General features: G+C 44.7%; 1 protein-coding gene across 12 annotated transcripts in view; it reads right to left on the bottom strand.

Annotated features, from left to right (window-relative positions):
• Nucleotides 1-24,926, bottom strand: part of MAPK8IP3 (mitogen-activated protein kinase 8 interacting protein 3) — an 892,115-nt gene that overhangs the window by 66,261 nt on the left and 800,928 nt on the right. For all 12 annotated transcript variants that reach the window (XM_069646979.1, XM_069646985.1, XM_069646981.1 and 9 more), the window contains one exon: nucleotides 3,613-3,761. In XM_069646979.1, coding sequence (XP_069503080.1) covers nucleotides 3,613-3,761 — 149 coding nt within the window. The remainder of the gene's footprint in view (nucleotides 1-3,612; nucleotides 3,762-24,926) is intronic.

The raw sequence follows: 24,926 nt of genomic DNA, 5'->3' as shown, positions 1-24,926 counted from the left end.
TTTTCCTTTAGATGTCTCAATACCTTCTTACCCTCTCCTTCTGCTTTCACAATCTCCTCCTTTAGATGTCTTGCAACATACTACTGTTCCCATAGCACAGGGTTGTTCAACTCCAGGCCCTGAGGGCCGGATCCATGTCGGATTTTCAGGTTATTCCATATTAATATTCATGAGATACATTTGCATACACATTCTAAATGTATGCAAATTCTTTCTTATGACTATTCATGAGGGATATCCTGAAAAACCATCAGGTTTCCGGCCCTCGAGACGTAGAGTTGGACAACGCTGCCACAGAACATCTATCTGCTCTTTCCCCACTTCCTCTTTTAGATGTCTCAGCCCAACCTCGCACTTGTATGCCGACGCTCCCACCTTTATTTACACCAACTCCTTATCTTGCCATTTTCTCCTCCTCCTCTACTGTACTCCCAAATTAGCCTTGTTGTCCTCCTCCAAGGCATCTTCTCCTCCCTATCACTTATCTCCTCTAGCATCCTCCAATCCAGCCTCTTCCTCTCAGCTCCTCTCTCCCCAACATCCTCATTGTCTGCACCTCTGCTCTGCCTAAACCCTGCCACCTTTATAGGGTGTGGCCATGCATGACACAGAACCCATTTATTCTCTCAATAAAAAAACGAATACAAGAAAAACAACAACTCTGATGGGTACACAGGAAATGGCAGTCAGGGATTACTGAAGGGGCCCCTCTACCATTTCTATACTAGCCAGAGAAGGATGGATGCAGAAGTCAGGTAAGTGAATGCTTTTTATTTAATGTGTGTAAAACAAGCTGGGGAGAGGCGACGAGAGGTGGTACGGCAATAGGTTGTTCAGAATGGCATAGGAACCAAGACTGCCATTGCGTGATGCTGAAGACAGGTAAGTGAGGGCTCTTATAATTTAATCTGTGTAAAACAAGCTGGGGGTGCACGGTTAGAGAGTAATGGTGCACAGAATGCCAGCTTATACTCCTCGGTAAAGCCTGTAATTGGAACAACAACCCGATTGTTCACTCTGCCCACGGTGTTAATAGTTCTGGTACATCAAGCATTCGTTTTGTAGTTTTAATCAGTAGATGAAGTCTTGTTACAATTATGATCATACTATATAATAAAAGGCCAGTTGTATGTTTGTCCAAAGCCGCCATACGCCCGCTACACCTGCTACCAGCGCTAGAGGGAGCTGTTGCCTTATGCATACAACAATAAGACTTCAAGTTGCAAAGTAGAGACTGGCTGCTTCACCTGTTATCACTGCTAGAGAGAGCTGTTGCCTGAGGATAGGATATACAGTGGTCCAATTGAGATAGCTTCGCCTGTTGTCACCACTAGATGGAGCTGTTGCCTGCAGAAATATATTAGGCCAGCTGACTGTACCACATAACAAATTAACACTCAGAAAATGTCACTCCTCACACACTTTGTCCTGTGTACACTGACGTTCACACTAGTTAAAAGATAATTAGAGGAGAAGGGACCAATAGCAATTCAGGTCTACTCCAGTTACACACGAAGGATAGATGATTGAAGTGAGTCCATTGAATGCTACCAAAGATGTTCACAAATTTAATAATTCCTGCTATGGTGGGAGTTCAAGGATCATGTATACAATGATCAAAAGGAGGTTTAGGGGAAAATAAGAGACATTCACATTCCAAAATGGAATAATGACAGTACAAGAAGTGATCATCTGTAAGCAAAAGAGTAGTTTTGGTACCTTAAGTCACAACAGAATACATGAGGGGAAGCTCATGGGTATCACTGAATAACTGTGTGTCCACAGAAAGAGTTGTCAATACGTGAAACTGTCGTGCAGCAAAAGTGATGAAAAACAACTGTGATTAAGCTTTAAAAAGTCTCGGACAATAACAAAGGAGCAAGAGTACAGAGCGAGCAAGGGTAAAGCAAAAGGCCACACAGTACTTGTTATTCTTTAGTGTTTAAACAGCTGACTTTATCACCTGCAGACCAGGTTTATAATCCTGGCTTTGGTACTTGAACATAAATCATGCGTGTCTGGACAAATCAAAGTATCTATATGTGCCTACACTGTAAATATGAGTAGTGGACATGTAAGTGTGCAAAACCTAAATGCACAGTTTTAGTATTGTCATAATTGCATTTCTCCTGCCCACCACCACCTAGATTTTGTAATCTAGTCTCAACCGGAACCCGCATACCACATTGGTCTGTGGCCAGCGCTTCATGTTGGAGTTGATCCAGGTATAATATATTTTCTCAGTACAATGCCCGCTGCTACTGGGCGCTAGGGGAGTGATAAATGAAATGCCCAAGAAAAGACATTATGCATCACAGACCAGTGCTCACTGCACCCTGACTAAGGAGCAAATCATTCTTGTGCCTTGTGTGGGAGAGACAAAAGGACAAAGGGCAGGATGTTCCTCCCCTGTATGTGCTTCAAGAGGCATGATTTATAGGTGTGGCACAAGTCTCAAAAGGAATCGAGACTTTGCCACTGTCTGGGGTTGAATTTAGGAGGTGGCCAAAAAGCTGCATTTGTCTGACACCCCAGCATAAAGAACATCATTTGCAGCTCTATAACTGAAGCGCTAGCTCAGGGGTCTGCATCCTTTGGCTCTACAGGTGTTTTGAACTACAAATACCAACAGCCCCAGCCAGCTCAGTCAATTGTGAGGGAGCATGGAAGTCACAGTTAAAAACATCTGGAGAGGCAGGGGTTCCGGACCACTGTGGTAGCTTATGCATGCTGACTGCATCTTAAGGACTAAGAAGCGCTAAAATACATAGAATGCATGACTTTCTGCTGCAAAACATTTAACTTAGCCCTGAAAAAGTGTATGTGGGTGTGCAACATGTCAGCGTGACCAACATACTATTATCTGAATTCACTAAATATACTGGATAAAACCACACCATATCCAGTCTCATTTGTAAACGTACATCTCTACGAGGGCCACCGGAGACCTACCCGTATGGGTGCCTCTTTTTGCATGCCTGAGTAGGTCAGACACTCGCTTACGAATCTTGGAGGGGAAGAACCTAGCAGTGTGCATACAGATTTCCCTTAATGGGGGAAAGTGGGCCCATTATATTTGACCACCTGAAATCACCATCTGCATGTGGAAAAGAAGGGCTGTGCTTGAACAGACCTTCCCAAACATAATAAAAGAACAGAAATATAGAACCATTCACTGGTGCCAGAGTAACCGCCAGAAGTAAATATGTGACTCCTCACAGTGGAGACCATTTGTAAATTGGAAAAAAACGAAGCTTCAAAAGGTTCAAAACATTAACAACCAAATTGCATGAAAGAATTTAGGTACAAATCGGCAAAGCATGCAATGTAATAATTTTTTCTTAGAAGAACATAAGAAATGGATGCTGTGCCAAGGGCTGTTGCATGTGCACGCATTCCAACGTCAACCAGGCTCGCAGGTGGTAATCAATAAACAAAACTATAAATGTTCTGTAATCTTAACCCTACTGAGAAGTCATATTTAGAGCCTGCAAGTCTTCTAGAGAAACATACAGGACATACAAATGCTTTTCTAAGCTCTTTTGTCAACTAGTTTCTGTTGACGCTCAGCCAGTCCAGAGAACCACCTGTCCTCCTCTGTTTCCATCTTACCTCAATCTGCATGGTTTTTGGTTGTATGACGTGCACTTTGTTCTTGTAGCCACACCAGACGCGGTCGTACACTACTGCCATGCAGCGGATGGAATGATGCGTGTGGCCCAAATCCATCAGGTGATAGTTGCTTAAATCCCACTGGCCATCTACAAAGAAACAAAGGTGCAATGGAGACCATCAAACGGGAGACCAGCAACAATGACAGCTCCCCTCATGACCCTAGCTACACAATGTTTGACAAATGCTCAGCATGCAAGAAGTTCCCCAACATTTACTGCACACACTGCCATGGATTCCAGGCTGAACACCTAGTTTGTAGATCTCATACCAGCTACAACCACTGCAACCAAAGAATCCCAAGGTCTTTATTTGTACTCAGCTTGGGGCTTTAAATATAATGAAGATGAGATAACCCACTTGCCTAGGTGCTGGTGTCCTATGCAGGGAGATCATAAATAAAAAAAGGGCAGTTTTACGTAATATACCTTTCTTTGAAGATTACAGATATCATTTATTCAATGCCATTGGCTGAAGTCAACAACTAAATCTCAATAAAAGGCACCTGCTCCATCAACCAGAGCCACCACTCTCTAGCGCTGATTATCAATATACTGCCAGGTAAATGACCCCCAAAGTCGCAATTTTCATTGTTAGGAAAAACTGAGTGCCAAATGGATCATAAAAGTGAAGTTACTTACTGATTGCACAAGGACCAGTAGACCAAATTTAAAGAGATCAAAAAAAGGAGCAAAATCATGTTAACACCAGCCTCTTTACCATTAGAACATAGGTGGGGGTGCTAGCCAGGGTGCTCGGAACGCAGGCTGTTTTCTTTGGCATAAGCCTGCGTTCTGAGCAACTTGATTGCTACTGCACCCTCACCTATTGCTCCCATTACCCGTTTTCAACCAACGTGACCCTCACCCCATCATTTAGCACCTGCGATCGTCCCATGCAGGTGCTGAAGGATATTTACAAAGTTTAAAAATGAATTAAAAGACTTAAGTGCACCATCTAGGAAGCATCCCGTACCGCTAAAGTCCTCATATTCTTGTTGATGATGCCATTGTTTTTAACAATGAAAAGGGAAGTTGTAGCTGGACGGGCGTCTTCCTATGTGGCGCAGTTAAGTTTTCTCTTTCGTTTTCTTCATTGAGAAAGAGCCTTTAGCAACTCTGCATGGTTATAATGGCGAGATTGACTGGCCTGGCGGCTGGTAACGTCACCCCCACCCATTTTAAGGAACCCAGGGTTCACTTTGGCCATTACCTTGAGCGACGGGCAGTCACCGGAAGGGTCAACCCACCGGGTTGGTTAATATCACCTCAATATTATATTTAAGAATTGTGAATCACAAGAGATTAGAAAACCAGTGAAGTCGATAGTTTGCAGGAGGGATTTATATATTTTATTAGTACCCGGCGAGAGTCAAGCAGAATGCAACACGCATTATGATTGGCTCTCGCCGGGTCCTTACCCGGCTGAGAATCCTTCAATTCTCGGCCGGTACTCCAGCTGCCTTGTCCTCGGCAGGGGGTGTGGGGGCGTGGCAGCCCCTCAGCCAATGAGGAGGCTGGAAGTGGTGCCATCCCTGCTCCGAGCCTCCCCAAGGCTGAGAGGCTGCCTCCGCCCCCCGCTGGGGACTTGGGTAAGCTTTTTGTTTTACTTTTTTTTCCCCTTCCCTCCCTCCTCCCTACCCCACCCCACTTACCTTCTTGCTCCTGTGTCCCTGGTGGGAGACGATGGCAGCCTCCAGCAGTGTGGAGACTCCGCGCCTCCACACAGCTGGAGGCTTGGCTTCCATCGTCCCCTGGCAGAGACGAAGGTACGTTTTTTTTTCCCTCACCCCTTCCCCTCCTTCCCCCCTTCCTCTCCCTCCCACCCTCCCAACCCCACTTACCTTCTGCTTCCTTTTTTCCTTTTTTTTCGGGAGCGAACGCGCTGGGAACACTTGTGTTCCCAAAGGCCGCCATGGAAAGAGAAAACGGACTCCCGTTTTCCCTTTCCCGGTGGCCATTTTCTTGGTCGTTTTTTTTTTTCTGTCCCGAAAATCTGCGGCTTTTCGGGACAGAAAAAAATGCTTTTAGTGCCCCGTTCACGCATATAATGCGGGCCGGGGTGCTAATAGCAATATGACCCTCATGGCGGGGGCATTACCGACTCAGGTAATGCCCCTGCTGCTCGGGTCATATTGCTTAATTCTAAACTAGCTGGGGTATCAGACGTCCCCCGTATCCTAATCGAGTGGTGTCTCATGTGCCCTGGAGGATGTTGTTCTTGTCCTCATGTCAGCAAGCCCTGCTGCTGTTAGTTGTTGTGTTTCAAAAGCTCTTGATATTGATTTTCGCTTTGCATCAGATGGAGCTTTTCCAAGTGATGTTCGTTTTTTGTGCAGCATGTTTCAGTCACTCAATGGCTTCAGCACAATTGAGAAAATGTCCAAGAAAGATTGATTGTGCTCTCTTCTCGTGAATGAACTTAAGTAAACTGTAACCTTGCCATTTACGATATTTTGAGTGGCATGATAAAATAAAATGCAACTTTTTTAAAATTCCCTTTAAAAACGCTAACACTTTTGAACTGTAAACATTGGTAATACATTTCAAAGGAATAAGCAACACATTGAACATTTTGCTTCAGACACTTTTCCAAATGTTGCCTCCTTCTAGTACCTACTGCAGCGAATTGGGGTGAGCATCAGTAAATGAGGGTGTCTACGGAGTGAATTCTTTGCATCCAAAACATACTACAATCTTGCCCCAGATAAATGAGGAATCCATGCAAAAGTTGGTAGCAGTGGTTTCAACAGTGTGGATTTGTATAGCCGGACAAACATACACACACGCAAACGTTTTTTTGCATATAAGATTTTTGCATCCAAACATAAGACAACGATCTTGCCCCAGACAAAAGAGGAATCCATGCACAATTTGGTAGACGTGGGTTCAACGGTGTGGATTTGTATAGCCGGACAAACATTCACACACACATACATACATTCAGCTTTACATATATAAAGATAATGAAACTGGCTTTTTATAGTTGTAAAAAGAAAATGGTGTCATTTGTCAAGTTCAGCTACAAATTACATGATACTTCAAGTTTATTTTGTTCTTGAGACTGTAATATTAATATTTATGATTTACTTTGGCCATTGTAATAATTGTATTTCATTAGTTGTGGTTATCAATGCACTCCTGATCCCACTTAACTAATTTCTAAAGACATATTCCTATGGCAATATTGTTTGTTTAAAAATACAATTACATTAAGAGGATTTGAACTGCTGAATTTAGAACATGACAATCTGGCATGTAAACCTAGAATAAATACACAGGTGGCATAAAATGTTTCGATTACAGGAATAACCAAGTGCAGCTGCCAAAGGATTTCCATTGACGTAAAAAATAAAGTTTGGCAACTTACTGCTTTACTTTGGGTAAGTGCTGTTGCAAAAATGTGATTTTCAATTTCACGTTTTGGAGTAATGTACTTCATATTCTTAATTTACTCCAAAATGGTTATTTACTGCAACATTCTCATTTTGCAATTCCCGAATAAACTCACTTAACTTCAGTTTTCCTCTCCGCGTTCACTTTACATAACCTTCTATCTATCAATTTGAAAAGAGGTAGGATTCTTATTCTGATATACAAAAGTACAACATGAAAATAGAGTAATGCTAATTTGACTGTAATGGGCAAATCAACATACAAACAGGTTTACTCCATAGGTCCTTTTGCTCATGGTGATTTGTGCCCAATACTCCGCCAGAGAAGGCGAAGGAGAATTGGTTTTCCTAGGTTCAGTTTCCCAATAAAAAGCACATCAATCTGTATGGGTCTAGAAGAAATCTGTGTCATGGTGTACACACCCAATAAAGTCACATATTCAATGACTTCATTAGGTAGATGAACAGGTAGGTGGATAAAGTAAGATTTAGGGTTAAATGCATAAATGTGGATCCGTTTTTTTACACTTATCTTAGACATACAAGGACGCTGTTCATATACATGTAAGAAATAAAGCTACCATTGCACTTTGGCACCATCCCAACTTGATAATTGTCCTGTAAATTTCATATTCCATTGAGAATGCAATGCAATATTATTACACCCCAAAAATTCTAAAAATATGTTATCATATTCCGAACACTGAATCTGTCTGATTTCATTATGTACATTATGAACCATAGTAATAGCTTTATGTTAAAACTCTTGAAAACACTGTTTTTTTCTTCTTGAGATAAAAAAAATAGTTTTACCAGGGACAACCCCCATTTCACATGCTGGGGGAACATTATTTTAACCAGCACCTTTTTAATGGAGGTAAAAATATGTGTAATTTGAACATGTAATCACGCAATGTTCACAGTATTCAATATGCGTTAAAATCAGATAGACGACTTTGTAAATTTGTAATACTGCCTTTTTTTAAGGTTACTGCCTAGTGCATAATGACCCCTAGATGTCTTCCAAAAAATGAAAACGGATCCAGATTAAGAGCAAGAGGTGTTGGCCGATCAAAAGGGCACAAGCCGAGCAGGACCATCGTTGGTTCCACGTCTTTGCATCAATGCTTTTGCAATGATGTCACATTTATGCATTTGCATCATTGCATTTGCGACTCCCCTCATTACTTATTTAACTCTTCCCCCATCCTTTTTTTGTCTTTGCCCCTACCCCTTTTTGTTTGCATTGGCCTTGCATGTCTCCCCAAAAAAGCACAAAACAAATGTAAATGTGATTTTTTTTTCTGTCTGAAAAGTGGGGGCAAGCCCATTGTATATCCTTCCCCTTTTTGGTTTTTAATACTCCCCCATCGCCTATTCACATCTGTTTGGCTAGTTTTGTTAACAAAACCAGTGACACCTAGGTAAATGCAACAACATTAATGGAAGTCCACATCGTTCCAATAGCACTGATGCAGAGACTTGCCACCGCATGGTGTAATGTAGTGCACCACTCAATGATCCTTTAATATGTCCTAGTGATAAAATGTCCTCTGTCACTGTGGGAGTATGTGAGAACACGATTTCCCTTAATTATTATTAGCACCCGGCCGAAAGGCGCCAGACAATCAGGTGCTGAGGAACTCAGGCTGAATATCATTGTATAATGCCACATTCTATACTAAGACCTGTGGCTTTCTCCCTGAGTCCACATGAATCAGTCATGCCCAAGTGGCTCACTGCCCTTTCCCACCACCTCCCCCCATTAGGACCGTTCAGCCCCTTAGCATTGCACCCTGAGCTCTGTGGCAACAAGGAATGAAGAGGCTGACCAAGTGGTGCCATACTGGTTGCTATAGACTTTTACTAAATGATAAACAAAACCTATCTATTGCTAACTCTGGGGGGATTTCGCTACCTAAACTAAAGATACTCGGGGGCTTGTCGAAAAATCTGTGTGAGTCAAAAACAAAGCAACACTGTCCCGGTCACAAAGGCTCCTGCTCTGTCCCTGTTGCTACAACAAAACACCATAAAGTCTAGCAACAGTTCGTAATCCAGGAGAATGACTCCCTTCTCCTGGATGTAAAGCTGCCAAACGCCCCTCAGGTTGCTCAAAACAAAAGTTCAATACATGTTCTGGGTTCTCTGTGACTCAGCAGAAATAAACAGTTGCATAAAGTTCTTGTGGGGCTATGATAATTACTTCTTTCTCTTAGCTGGTTCCCCAATGTCTTTCACAGATCATAATAAGGTTTGTAGCTCTCTTAGGGATGTGTTCACAATCTCTAGGTTTTGTACAATTCTGGATCCGCCCACACTGGGACGATTAAGCTGTTCCTGGAGTCCTTCTCGACTCTCCAGTACCACACCTTTGTGGAAATGGCCTGGGAACTGTATCACAAATTGGTTTACAGTTTTCTATGGCTTACAGTCTTCTAACTTTCCGCCCCTCCCTCCCTCCCCCCAGACTTGTACATGTGCCTGTTACCTTCTGCCAGGGAACTCTTCACTGGTTTCACAAGGGGTCGCGGGACCACGCTTCTTAGTTCAACTTCTTCCTTTAGTAGTCCTCTCATTCTTGCCTCTCTCCACCTCGAGTTATTGTGCACCGCCTTGACATAGCTGCCGGACCTCTTGGTCCCGCCATGACAGGTTACGCCTCCTCCAGGTTTCTTGCTCTCTCCTGAGAGTCAAATAGGTGGCTCTGCTGTAGGCTACGTTAGGCGGCCTCTGCACCGTGGTCCACCGACTACAGGTGGTGCTAGCACCTCTCAGTCTCTGGAAGTTTATTGCACTGGTTGCCAACCGACACAAAAGACTCTTTTTGGGTGTCCCGCTATTCCTCTTCTCAGCCTTGGAGACAAGCCTCGCTACAGTCTCCCAAAGCCCTGTGCCAGCTTTTCAGGCTTCAATGTAGCCTCCTTGGTAGCCTGGTTCTCCCTCTGATTGTAGCACAGCTTCCTGCTTGCCAGAATCGCAGGGACCTTTGCCGGAAGGTTCAGCGGATGACAATGAATACAGACCTTCTTTGCTGTTCAGTTCAAATGGTGGTGATGGCCCCAGCATAATGTCCGTCCAATTGACAGCAGCTGTTCTAGTTATCGTCCGCTCACATTTTTGAGCGCATCTTTGTCTCAGTACTTTTGTTATCAGATGGGTTTGATATTTCACAGTAACACATACTTCCGGAGGTGATCTTATGTTGATAAGATTTGGGCGTTATCGTGAGCCTACGTGCTGGAATTTGACAGGGGTTGTGCCGCCCAATTGCGTCCTTATCTCCAGGAGAGGAGTCCTTCCCCATGAGATCGCCCTATATGATACCACCCCTAGGGGGACTATTGGTTAGAGGCCTCACCTCCCTAGCCTCATGGGAAGGGATTCTCACCAGGGTAGAAGTGATTCGATCTGAAGGATCGTCACAGTTCCCATACTGAGCCGTACCTGCTTTACCGGCTTCCGTTCCAGGATCTTCAAAATGCTTCTTGAATTTTGGCTTCTATTTCCACAATAGCTTCCATCCCGCCAATCCATACACACCCTGCAGCTCTGATTTATTTTCTTTCAAAATACTATTTGCATCTCGAGGCTTAAACCCTGGATGCTAATAGCAATAAGACCCATGTTGCATGCTATATCGGCCGATCAGAGCACTGGTGGCCTAGCGTTAAGGCCCAGAACATTCCTGGGTGATTCGGCCTATTACCACATATGTTATTGTGTTGAAGAGTAAGATCCTGAGCACCCTATTGACTGGTGCATTCTCCCTGTGTGCAAGTGAACAATCACTGTCATCTGACCTTCTCTGGAGACATTTAGTCTACACAAAAAACAGGCCTCTGCAGCTAGCATAGCTCATTTATTGTAGCAGGAAAAGGAAGTAGTTACTTTTCAATCCAAGGAGGGAATGTGGAGCGTGTGCTGGAGATAAGTAACATACTCCTTATCAGAAAGGGATTCATTACAGTCACATGCTGTTTAAATACAACACCAACTGCTAGAAGATGTTTGAAAATGATGGGGAAATACTTCCTAACACAGACGAGTTCACTTGCGTGTCACTTCCAGATGCTGTATCCAAGCAACAGTGTCTATGGAGAGAGTACTCAGTAAGTTCAACTTAGCGACTTCACAGATGTTTGCCTGAATGTGCTGCTCTGATAGCCTTACATTGTTTGGAATGGGCAATGGACCTGACAGAAAGGTGTGCCACAGGTCCCAGAACTGAGGCTCAGACACCAAGTAGACTTTAAGGGTTTTTACTAACCTTCTAATGCAAAATAGGACGTGTCAGGACAGTGGCAAAATTCAATAAACAAGGTGTCAGCATGAGTATGTCTCCAATGTCAAGTTTCAATGAGAGGGCAGGGCCACTTTCACTTTCTCGACAATGGGCCAACGGAATAGTGTTTCCCCCTCTTGCTGCAAGGGGGGGCAATCAGTGACTTGCCAGTTAAAGAAATCAAACTTAAACAATCCAAACCAGGTGAAAAGTAATGTGTTCCTCCAAGTCCATCAAAATACAAAGGAGCAAATGAAATAGTTCTCTCCTCAAGGATATTGTCGCTAATCTAGGTAGACTGCAGGGGTCAGCCATTCGTCGGACCATTGAATAAGGGCATAGATTTTCTATAACTGTGGACTCACAATTCTGGAGTCACCAAATGTTTTTCAGGGCCGCCCCATTGAATGTGTGCCAGCCGTTTCTTTGGTTGGGTCTCTGTATTTTCCCATGCAATCTTACACTGCACATTTTCTCCTACTCATTTTGACCAATGTTTGCTGAAAAATGCAAAAAGGGGAACCAGTGGCAAACCCCTTTCTTTCATTCCCAACCTCTTCCCCATCCCCCATCCCATATTTTATTCGACATGGTATTAATGTGCTATGGGGCATGGTAGGAGAGAAAGGCACCACTAATGTGTTTCAGGTAGTGAGTGAGTGTTTGGAAGAAGCTACTAGCTAAATGACATGGGAAAAGGTTGTAATGTAAGGATCTACCATGGGGTGTGGACACAGAAATTCAATCAGCAATGATAGGGATGGGTTTAGCCACACTCAGTGGGAAGGATTGCATGACATGGGGAATTTATTTGAGGACGGAAAATGCACGTCCTTTGAACAGTGGAGCAATATGTATGGGATTTCAAAAGGACACTTCCTGACATATGCAAAAGTTGTAAAAAGATTGGCCGCCATGTGGGAAAGCATTCCAGAGGAGCCAAGCACTGATCAGGTGATACAGTCATTGTCGCAAGGAGATGGTAGGAGCAGGATTTCAAGGCTATAAGTGTGAGAAACCAGAAGGTGTCTCACCCACTAGTCCCTGGGGATCTATCATCCAGGTGGCCAGGTCACGACCATCGCTTTTGGATCCAGTTCCTGGGGAGGAGGATCACCTGGGTGAGGGGTCTTTGGAGAGTGGGACACGTGATGGTGAGATGCGGTATCTCCTTCCCTGTAACACCTTTACCCCATCCTACCAGGTAGGATATTTCAGAACTCAACCCTGCCCCCCGAGCCGTATACCTGACGTGTCCCAATACAATGGTCAGGCAATTACTGACCATCATACAAGCCTGACTTCTAATTAGCTTCCCCACACGGATAAAAGGCAGAGCACAAGAGCATACTTTGAGCGAAGCAATGCACATGAGGAAACAGCAGTTCCAAGATGGAAGTTTCACGAGAGAAGAAAGACGGCAAGACAGAAGGGAGTCACAAGGAGGGAAGTTCCCTTGACCTTTTCGACAAAGAACCCTTACTTTCATGAAACCTTGAGAATAGAAAGCATAAGACCAGGAAACCAGGCTGAATAATCCTGCATTGTGTGTCGGAGGTACCCAGAGCCCTCACACGTGGATAATCAAGGCAGGGAGAATCCCCAGCTGCCGTGGTACTGTCCTTTTCTACAAGAACAAATCAACGCCATAGCAAAATCAACACAGCCAGTGAGTTGGGGAGACTGATACAAGATGTGGTCTGTGTTGAAGCCAAGGTTGCAAGCGGCCACATTGTATGGCGAGCACTGGAACGAACATTGTTTGAAACGCGTGTGATAACCAAAGTGAGTAAAGTTGAATTGCATATGAGTGATTGAACTTTGAAACTATGATACAATACCTTTGACACAGTGGTCCGGCAAAGCGTGTGTGCTCAATCGAAGGTCTCTGTAAGGCAGTGGTCTTCAAACTTTTTTGGCCTGGGCCCCCCCTGAGCTATGTTTGGGCAAGCCAGGCCCCCCAAAAGTGCCAGATGGACAGTATGTAGAAATCGCTATGAACTTTTGCGTGCCGTCACAGCACCTTACTCCCAGTACAGACACCTGGGCTCTCCCCACCCTACTCCCATCACTATCCCAGTGCTGCCGCCCATCCTGCTCCCACCACAGTCCCATAACACAAGCATACACACATCCATACCCATTTAAATAAAAAGTAAATTGCCATAAACATACCTCGCGTGGTTGCTAAAATGCCCTGCTCCAGGATGCTCTGCCCGTATGTGCGAGGAGGCGCAGGAGCACCCCCTCACACATACATACATGCAGTGCCCCAGCCAGCATTTCCAAGGAGCTATGCAAGGCTGGCGAAGCAAAACACCCCCAGCGTTGCATGGCTCAGTGAACACAGAGTTTCCCTTTGACAGTTCAGCCAGCCCAGAAGCACTCCCTCAGCTGGAAAAAGCTGCTGTGGGAGTGCTCAGTGTTTCACTGGGCTGGCACTTCGGCTCCTCCATAATGGATGAGGTGGCCAGTGGGTGGACGCCCCTTCACCCATTATGGATGAGCCCGCAGGCTTGGACTGGCCTATAGGGCAATAGGGCGATGACCGTACCAAAAATGCAAAATGATAGTGTAGGCCAGTAAAAATGGGCCACTTTTTTGGCCAATGTGGGCCAGTTTGAGGAGTTACTTCACTATGCAGCTAGTAGTTTTGACCATTGTTGCTGAATAAATATTCTTTAAATATCACCATTTGTTTATATTTGAACAAAAAACAACCCCTTGGGTACTATTCAAACAGCCTGTGACTAAACACTGAATATCCATTTGCAAATGCTGGCCATTTTTTTCATTGGTGCTTAAGACCGTTTTATGGCCCAGTCTGACCATTTGAGCTGCCTCTTCCCATTACCTCCAATCTATAAAAAAATTTTAAAAAAAAAAATGTTTTAAATTTTTTTTTTTACATTTCATGCTGGCCTCTGGCGCCCCCTCTAGGATGCGGCCGCGCCCCACAGTTGGAAGACCTTTGCTGTAAGGTATCTAGCTGACAGTTGACAAATGTGAAAGAGTGGCAAAGGATTGTGAATCAAAGTGGTCCTCCGACGGGTCAAGCAAAATCCTGCGCACAATCGAAAGTCTTCGATGTTGATACAGTAAAGAAAGTTTATGAGAAAATAGATAAAGTTGGTCCGAGCCATGCAGATGGAGACCAATTGAAAGCTTTGGGTTAAAGCAAGTTTGTGTTAAAGTAGATAAATTGGTCCGAGCCCGGCGGAGGAAGACCGATTGAAGATTTTGTGTCAAAGGGGATCTGAGCCCGGCGGAGGGGTGTCCGGGGTGAATAGTGAATAACCCGAGAAATTGGATACGTGAAAATCCTTAGAACATTGTGTTAAAGTGGATCTGAGCTCGGCCGAGGGGGATCCGAGGTGAAGTAAATCACCTAAGAAAATAGGGTATATGTGAAATACAAAAAGGAAAGGAACTTTATTATTTGTTTGTTGCAACTGGCCCTCTGAAAGAAGAGACTTTGAATGGCAAAGAGACTTTGGCACAGAAGGCAATGACGTTGAAGTTTTGAACTGCACCCTCATGCTAGAGAAGCCAGAGACTGTGCTATGCTAGAGTGTGCCACATTGTTCCGTGCTCTAAATGTGAGAAAGTAAACCTATGGCTTGAATATCCTGAAATGTGATTTTTTGAACACTTTTCTTTTGCTTAACATTGTTTCCCACATTATTTGTATTTAGAGGGAAGTATTAGCAATAGGTTTATTAGTATAGCCCCTTTTATTTTGACAAGACCCCACTAGGACTGCGTTATTATTTGATGGTCGTAGCCTGCTACCATCTTTAGATTTAGGATTAGATAGGTGTTTTTCAAACCCAATTGAAGCTCAATAAACACTCTTGAACTGTGGTTGCTTGTGTCTGTTTTACTGTTGATAACATGCTTTCCTTACATAAGGCAATCCAAGAACAACCTCAGAAGGCTCTAGTTATTAGGGAAAAATGGGAAAGGGATACAGGTTCTCAGATTTCAGAGGAGGAATGGGTCAAAGTGTGGAAACAGGTTAAAAATGTATCATAAAACGTAAGGTTCCAACCTATTCAATTCACTATCCTACACAGGGTATATATGACTCAGGCGAAACTACATGCTACAAATGATGCATTGAGCCAGAATTGCCCGCAATATGGAGTTGGACCACCTGGGATTTGGCATATGTTGTGGGACTACCCAACTATTAAAAATTATTGTCATGGAGTGATTTCTTGAATCAATGGATCACTAAATTACAGCTGTGAATGTTCCCCCGAAAGTATGCTTGTGGGTGTTTATTGAGGGAAAGAAGAGACATAAAACCAGACGGCGATTGGTGCAATTCATGTTGATATTAGCAATTTGTTGGAAGAAACCTCAGTTTCCACCTCTGAAACAATGTATAGAAGACATTCACAGGTGGGGTCTAATGGAGCTACAGATCTTTAAAATACTCAGGATCCTGATTTGGAAGAAGGGGTGGAAGTTTATTGGGGTAAGATGTTAAATGAGCTCCATTCTTCTGAAGATTTGACACCTCCCTGAATCTGGTAAAGGATTATATGGAATTACATAGTGTTGATGGGCAGGGAATATGAATGAGGGGTGGGTAATGTTTGGTGGAGGGTGGGATGTTTGGTGCTTTGCACTGGGGGTCATTGAACAGTGGTGATGGATGTGTTTTTATTTGTTTTTTGTTGTTAAGTGTAGATAGGGGCCTGTAATGGATGCTATCAAGACATGATTTGTTTGTGCATTGAAACCTTTGGTAGAATTCTTTCAACCCCAAGACTGATTGAACTTCAACCTTTGACGAGGAGGTTTCATATACATAATGCCATCTGCCAGCTCTGTTTCTGGTCTTCCCATCTGCCAAGAATTGTGGCCAGGGTATTACATCACATTGCACAGGAAAGAGCACATACCTCTTTTCATCATCCTTCAAAATTCTCAGCACAGCACCCAGTGTCGCATTGTGCTCTGCCACTGTGCTACCACTAATCAGAATGTCATCCTGAACTGAACTGAACGTTGCTGAACACGTGGAAGTGTCAATACAAAGTATTTTGCAAGCCGAATGAAGTAGACATTACCCCAAAAGACATTCTCCTGCATTTTATGCAAACACTGTTAGGGACCACAACGTGGGATGAAGATCATCCTAGTGATAAGCAGACGCCAAGTCAGGTTTTTTTCAATACCTTGCTCTCACAAATAGGATAAATCAGTTCACCCATTTCAGGAAAAGGATGCCGTTCAGTAACCACACAGTTGCATCAAATCTGCACACAGTCTCACCTCTCCGTTCGTTTTTTGTGACACCACTAAGGGTGGCGCCCACTCCACAGCATCTCCCCTCTTTATAATTGCCACCATTTCCCTGAGAGCCAAGTGGATGGGTAACAACGTGGCTGCTACGCACAAAGCCCCCTTCTTTAAAATGATGTGGTGCACAAACACAGGTAGCTTTTCCACATCATCCAAGAATATATTCAGATATGCCTCCACTTCCTTTGTGCCTTCGCATGCAGGCGCAACATTCAGTGATTGCTCTACAGTGTTGATGTCAAGCCGCAAACCGATTTTTTTGTTTCCTCCATCCCAATAGGGAAGCCCCTTTTACCCAACAAACTTTCACTGCGGAATCCCAACCCTTGAACCTAAGCCTTGCTGGAAATTAGCCCTATGGATCAATCCTATCTATGCTATATCCCCCTGACAGGCAGGACCAAGTGAAGGTAAGGTGTATCTGAGCGTATTCTCAGTTGATGTGGGAAGTCTCTGTCATCAGAGTTCTGAAAAACACCACTGACAAACATTTATTTTCCTGACACATAGGTTACAGAAACACAAGAGCCCATGCTCCGTGCGCCTCCACATTACACTTTCTACACTAACTACCATTCCCCAGGCCCACCGTTCATCACGTTCTAGAAGTACTACAACAGAAGGCAATGCATCACAGGTCACATGAGACCTAATTCATAACCTGGGTCACACACAACTGTTTGGGCTTGGGATATGTTCTTCAGCATTCTTTCTGTCCTCAGCAACCGGACTAGAGTCTCCCTAGAGTTCTGAATCCTCCTAAAACACAGATGACTCCAAGATCCAGTCCAGGTTTGACCTCTAGCAAAGAGGAGGAATTCTGGGAGTTTGAGTTCTTGTACCCTGTGTTTTCCAATTTATCCAGGTGTTTGGGTTCACAAAGGGCCGGAGTAAGGGTCTATGGGGCCACCCTGTAACTGTCACCCTGCTCAAGCACAGGAGATTCTGTCATAGGGTAGTAGCTTAAATCATAGCGTTATGTAATACCCAGGGCTATCTACCTTGGATCTAATATTCCCTTCAGCATGGGGACAAACGACAAAAAATGTTATTTCTCTTGATTTATTAGGCCCCACCTTAAATAGCCTGGTATAGCGGTCAAGAGACTGCACCCTTTTCAAGTTATCTATGTAATCCTTATGCGTGAACATGTGTTTAGAATGTAATGGAGGAATAGGGCTTTTGATTAGCAAATGGGCATTCAGGAACAACCTGGGCCACGTACATGGGGGTGACTGCTCCTGGCCATACAAGCATCCACTTCTTAAAGGGACAGTTGGTATTTGGTCGTACGTGTGTGCAGACCCAAGCCCACTGACAGGGAATAAGTGGAGGTCACCAGGGGATCATCACCATACCACCCCTCGGTCCTTCATCCACTAGCTACGAGTGGTAACCAGCCCCCTTGGCCATCCCACTATATATCTCAAAATAAGTCAGAGAACTTCATCATATTCCTTCACCGGACTTCATTGGAACCAGGCCTTAACGCTTTCCAAGTCTCCTCCACGGATGACCTATGAGAGCCCTGGCATCACCGCCACTCTGGCCTGTAATGGTTGATTGTCTGGTGGATAGGAGCAGGAGGACTTTGGGGTAAACATTCCTATCCCTGTGCATGAAGGATAAAAGGGCTATTATTGTATTAGCTGGTCTGTAAAACCCTGGTCCGAGCAAACACAGCCATTTGTCAGTTCTCAGAATCATGCAGGGACATCAACGAGTTATCATCTAACTTGAAGGGAAGATAGCAGCTCTTACCTGGGTGGCCTTCAGTGAGGATCTGCCTTTCTCAATCATCTTCATTGGGCTCCTGATATTTCGGATCAAGCCGCCAATTATCCTGAACAAAATCCTCTGCTGGGGCTCAACAGCTAGTGCTCATGTGTTTGGTCATTAAATCGTTGAGATATGTCCTCACAATGTGCTAGTTTCCCACAGAATTAACACATCATGGATAGCTTCTCTGAAAGGTGGGAGCTTGGTCTGTTAGCCTCCTGCATCGCTCAGCCCAATAGAAGTGGACTGGTGTGGAGTCCACCTTTATTAGTGGCATCAAAGGTTACCTTTTGAGATTCGACATTCCCAAGGGATTTTTTTGTCTGATGTGGCCTGCACAGCCATCTGTGGTATTACTTTGACCATGATGGAACTTCGTTGTTGGTCTCACTGGAGATCTGTGGCTGTTTGAAGTGCTATTTCCAATGAGGACCAATAGACCTGTCTAACAGGACATTGTAAATCGGTCGAGAGGGACTTCAAGGTCTCCTCCATTATGAGGTGGTCTTTAACCTCTTCCAGCATTAGATTGCTGAGCCATTTATCCAAGATGGACTATGTCTGGTATGCCATTTGTTGCAAGATCTTGCAAGATAACAGCCTGACTCAGTGGTAGAAGTATGCCAAAAAAAGTTGTGGAACTGTGACTCCGGCCTGGGAATGGGGTAGGTGGGAGGGAGAAAGGGGAGTTGTGGGTGAGCCAGGCTGACAGCAAAGTGGGTTGAACAGGTAACAGAAGGAAGTTCTATGTATTGTTTTTCAGACATTTCTCTCAGTTGGTCGGTCAGTCAGAACATTTATATATGGCCTTGTGAAATCAATCGCCTCTACTCGCTGATCTGAACTCACCTGGAACCCATATTTAACACCTACTTGAACAGCACCTGCTTCAACAAGTGGCTGCCACTAGAAAAAGGTGTGCTGTCAAGAATAGAATTTGGTCATTTCAGTCAGTCAATAACTGTATTCGGCTGTAAGACCATAAAAGTATGTCCTAACACATACAACAATAATGAAGCGAGACAATAAAATATAAATCCTTCTGAGTGACAAAGGTACACTCGCAATAGACCCATACCATGCCAGTTGGCCAGCCCACCTATATGTCAGTTAAGTTATATACAGGACAAACTGTGGTACGGGTTCCCTGGTCAATTGAGGTTGCCTAATGTCCTGTTCCCCAGCGGCACTGCATTTGCATAGTGCTGTGGCCAGAATCCAGGTGGATGGCCAAGATTTGGCTGGTGTTTGGATCGGATTTCGATCATAGAATTTTGTGATGGACAGAGTCTCATGCCTGTGTCCAGTATTCCTTTGGCCACTCTCTGGTCCATGGGGTCAATCCGTATGATATAAAGAAACTCTCCCCCTGGTGATGCAATTTAACACAATTTACAATGTCCTCACAGGTTACGGATAGGCAGCCATATACTTTACAGAGCCCGTGGGTGCATTTATTTATGAGTTATGTCCTAGTTTCTGGGCAATTGGGGGGCAGTCTAGGAACCTTGTGCAAAAATACTGACGCCCCTATGTGACCCCCCTCTCATCCCACACATTTTCATGCCCTGCCCAGGTTGCGGTCCGCAGGCTTTTTTGCTAACACTGTTAGGGGCTTGATTGAATAGGGCATGGCCATCCCTGCCAGATAGCTTTTTCAATTGTGGGGTTACCACTATGTACAAGGTCCGCTTGTCATGCAGTGATCAGGTGAGGTAGTCTCACTACATTGCTCAATTGTCTTGGAGTGAGCGCTGGTGGGCCTAAATGGATTGGAGCCTGATTCCCCTTGTCACCATTTGTGACGTTGATCTCTCTAGTTACCAAGATGCCCCTCAACCCGGCCATGCTGGTGCTAATAGTGTTTGCAGGGGCCTCAAGGCTATGGTGGCCCGTCTTCCCCAGTGACTTGAGGGTCCGCAGAGCATCTTCCCATCCAAGGGGTGCCCCCTCTTCCATCGGCTTCAAGAAAGGCCAGGAGCAGCCTCTTTAAATCTGCTAATTCAGACAGCACAAGGCTACATTTGCAGCTACGTTCTGCACATACACCCTTGGCCGCTGAATGTATGTTGTGCATTGTAAGTAAATCCGATGAGATCGGTAGGCCATGAGGATTTATACACGGCTCTCAAAGCACTCATGATCAGACCCTTCTTGTTGACATTTGAGCCTACAGGAGAGGGGCTGCTGTCATGAGTGGCACGCCGTTTGACAAGAGCTCCCTTATTGTCCACATCTTCCGTAGGTAAATTTTGTCTCATTGTGACAGGAAGTATACAAATATTTTGTTTTTTATATAGAGCTTTAATCTGGTGTCCAGTCAACTGGTCGACAACAAACTGGTCGACTGCAATTTGGTCGACACCATTTGGTCGAATGCCAAATGGTCGATTTTTTTTTTTTTATATATATGTGTTTTGTGGGTTTTCGTGTGGGGAAAATAAATAAATTCGACCATTTGGCATTCGACCAAATGGTGTCGACCATTTGACTGGTAACCCTTTAATCTATCTACTCATTTATTGACCTTGGAAGGATGAAAGGCTGAGTTGGCCTTTTCAGGATTTGAACCTGCGACCTGCAGATCAAACACAGATCACAGCAATGAGAGTTTAACCCTCTGAGCCATCTTACCAACAGAAGTACTGATAAGATGTAGTAGTGCCTATATTGTTGGATCAGGATCAGGATCATGATCGAGTCCCTGTGCCGTTGTTTGTCATCTTTACTGACTCTCGTGTTATTGTTGCTGTTGCATGGGCACCCCCCCGCCCCTCACCTGTTTACAATTTGATGCCACTATGAATGCAAAATTCTGGTCTGTGCTGTCCGTTGGAGGCATTGAGACATCTTTGCCCGCACTAGGTCTAATTAGTAAGGCATCATAGTTGGCAATATTGATCGTTGTCAAGGTTTTATTAGTAACCAAATCCTCAGTGTGTTTAGTTATTAGGATGGCTGCTTTGGCAACCTCTGCACCCCCTTCGCAGCCTGCTCTTCCTAGGGCTGTGGTCTGGCCCTCTGGCATTAATGTGCCAGCTGATTTGCTTTTAGTGGTCATGTCAAAAGCCCTGCGCTCGGTTCTGGGTGGTCATTCTGCTGCTGTTACTGCTGCTGATGTGTACATTGGCTTTTTCATTTTCCTTGTTCCAGGCCTTACCCCCCTATCCTCCTGATTGGCACAGAGAAACCAATGAATTTCCTTAATTAAAGAGTAGCTTCGTACTTGACGTTTATGGGACTGAAAGGCCATTTCTGGTTAGCTGCTTTGATGCTAGATGAGGAGGTTTCAATTACTATTTTCGGTTCTACTAGGATAATATTCCTTTTGGGTGCTGGGCCAAGGTGGAGGTTTCGCAGGTTTCTCATTTATTTGTGGCCACAGTCGAGGGGTGATGGTGGCAGTGGGGTAGTGGCAGTGGGTAGGACCCTCCCTGCCCGCCCACTCAGTCTCTCGGCTCCTCACCTCTTTTGGGGCTTTCCAGGTTGTTTCTGGTGCACATGTCTCCATGGACTCGGGGGCTGCGTCCACCCGCGAGCAACGAACATCTTGCAGGCGACAAACACCCATGCCCTTTCCCCTGCAGGGGTTATTCAGGTCTTTTAAAGATATGAGGGCGTGGCCTCAGTGCGCTGTCAGAGTGGATAGTGAGCCCCCGTGACAAACTGCAGGCAGTGGCTGTGGCAGCAGCAAACACCTGCGTCCTTTCCCCCGCAGGCTTCCGTAATTAATTACAAAGCTTGGAACCCAAGACTTAAAATCTTTTATCTCCTCTGGTCTGATAGAGTTCTAGGGATGAATAGTTTGTGGTCCTGATGTATCTCACAGGAGTGCATTACAAGTAGCCCAAGTAACCAGTCACTAAAACTCCTACTATAACTGAACACTTGTCCAGTGCCAAGAAGGATCCAATTGCATGTAGCCACTTGACATTAAAATAAAATCCTGAGGAAATGGCCTGCACCTTTATCCACTGTAACTTCTAAGCAGCTAAACTGAGGAAACAACTTGACAAGTTTTCAAAAAATCATGGGGCGACGGAGAGTTGTGAGAGATCATTTCTTAGTTTTACCAGAACCTCCTCCAGCTTCCTATAGTTAAGATAAAGCCAGATAAAGTTAATTCCAGCCTAGATGTCATCCAGCCTTTGTGAATATTTGATGAAACAGATTTCAGTTTAGCTATAACTGCTGTAGGGTGTGTGAGAAACCGGAGGGGATTCTTACTCCTATTCCCCTTGGATCCCGACCCTGGGGTGAAGAAGTGAGGGAGGATCACCTGGGTGGAGGCTCCTTGTGGATTGTGAGTGGGGCACACACAGGCGAGACATGGTATCCCCCTTTTCCTTTTGAGGACCAACTTAACCCACCTCTGACCTGTCTAGGTTACTATAAAGCTGTTCCCCTCATTTCCCCACATGTGACACTTGACCGTACTGGGACGAGGGCGAGGCGACTAAAAGTTGTAATCACTACCATTTTACCGCTCCAGTACTGGGACGAGGAAGATGCCTGTAAAGTGCTGTGAGGGTCAGGCATGCCCCTTTAATTATGGTCAGGCAATTCTCAGACATCCACACCACCAGCCTGTATAAAGGGGCTGCAGGTGTAAAGAGAGACCAGTGGAGCAGAGCAGGGAGCAACAGGGAGGCTTGTATGGGAGAGACCAGCAGGGGACCCTTGTAAAAAGGAGTCAGCCGTGGTGGGACCGTTGAAGGAGTTGGGACGCCAGCAGAAATCCTAGAGGACTTGCGGGACCCGAAGTAAGTGGGTTGTGCACTTGCCACAGGTCTGGGAGTCTTGGTGACTGAGGGCAGACAGTAGGAGCTGCAGGAAATCCTGAAGAAGAAAGGATGCCCCCTGCGTCTATGAAGAAGCATTCCACGTGCAGGCGTGTACAGGGAAACACTCGGCAAGCGAGCGGGCCTTGCGAATGTGGACGTCCCGGCTTCAGAACCGGAGAAGCATTAGCAGGAGGTATAACGTTGTTTCATAGCCTGTCATTTTTACGACTGCATTTTAAATGTGTATAAAATTACGAAAAAGGTAATACATTTTTTTTGGGGGGGGGGGAAAAGGCAGATAAGGGGTTGGGGGATTCGTGAATACTAAAAAATAGGTGGGGGAGGGGGAGATAGGGGGAGAAAGCCCCACCTTAAAAAAAGAATTGATGATCTTTTTGTCATTTTATACACGTTTAAAAGGCATTCGTAATTATGTCGGACGATGAAAGAACATAGAACCCAGTAGGAGCCACCAAGAGGAGACGCAGGAAGCCAGCGAGTGTTGGGGAGGGCACTTGAATACCGGGGCGCTCCTAGCAGACTACAAATAAGTAACGGTGCTCGAAATGCAAGTAAACCAAATGCATATTGAATACCGAACTGAATGGAAACTTAACATTAAGGAACATGAATGCATATTGCATAACAAATTAAGTGAAGTTGAGCACATTAAATACTGAATGGATTAAAAAAGCTTGTAACAGAGGATCGCCCAAGTGCCCATGTGAAAACGAACTACAGAAAAGGGGGCAAGTGTGACAGAGCGCCATACAAAGGTAGGGAATGAAAAAACACTCTCCACTCCGCCAATGTGAACCTTTAAGAGTGAATGCAGTGCAGCAAGGCCAAAGAGGTGTGTGACACGTGATGGCAGAGCCACGTGGCTGTCAAAGAGAAGCCAGAGGAGTGTAAATCAGCACATAAAGCCATGAGGCCGATAAAGAGGAACTCAGTGACAGTGACTTGGTGCACAGGAGCAAGTACCAAAGAACCTGTGTGGGCTAAAGAGCCCAGAGATCCGGGTTGCGTGACCTGTGATGGATGGACCATGTGGTTTGACAACTGCGTCTAGACCAGTGAGCTCTGAATGCTGAAAATCAAAGGCATTGTGGTGGTGAAGTTAAAGTCTTGGGGAAGGGAGTCCTGAGACTTGAGGGACTACACAGTGGTTTTGAGAACGGAGCCTCAAAACGTTCGTTTTTTGAACTTTGTTGCCTGGAACTTGGGGAAGGGAACCCCGAGGATTGTTTTGAACTGTACTGCCTTGAACTTAAGAAAGGTACTCTTGAGACTTTTATGGAACTTTCTTACACTTGGGGAAGGGGATCTGAAAGAGAGCTGGGAGCAGGAAGAAGCTCTGAACTTTGAGTTAAACACTATTTTTTTTATTATTAACATCCTCCACATTGTTTAGCTTTAGATGTGAGGGCAATTGTAGGTTTTGTACACAGGCATATTTTAAGTTGAATTAGTTTGACCCTGACTTTCCTTCGTTCTATTCAGGTAGGCAAATCCCACCTTAGCAGAGGGCAAGTTAGGCCTTCTACCATCCCAACATTTAATTTAATAAAGTATTTTATTTTTAGCTTTAAGTCGATTGTCTGTGTCTTGCTTCATAATACCTTCACAGACTCACTTTGAGCACTGGCCAGACCCTCATTGTTGCTGGTAGTATACTTTGTTATACCTTTAGGTG

The sequence above is a fragment of the Ambystoma mexicanum genome, chromosome 2q (assembly GCF_040938575.1).
Source record: "Ambystoma mexicanum isolate Mex_15411 chromosome 2q, UKY_AmexF1_1, whole genome shotgun sequence".
In the NCBI taxonomy this organism is placed as follows: domain Eukaryota; kingdom Metazoa; phylum Chordata; class Amphibia; order Caudata; family Ambystomatidae; genus Ambystoma; species Ambystoma mexicanum.
The sequence above is the reverse complement of the archived record's forward strand: the minus strand, read 5'-3'. Positions and strand labels throughout refer to the sequence as shown.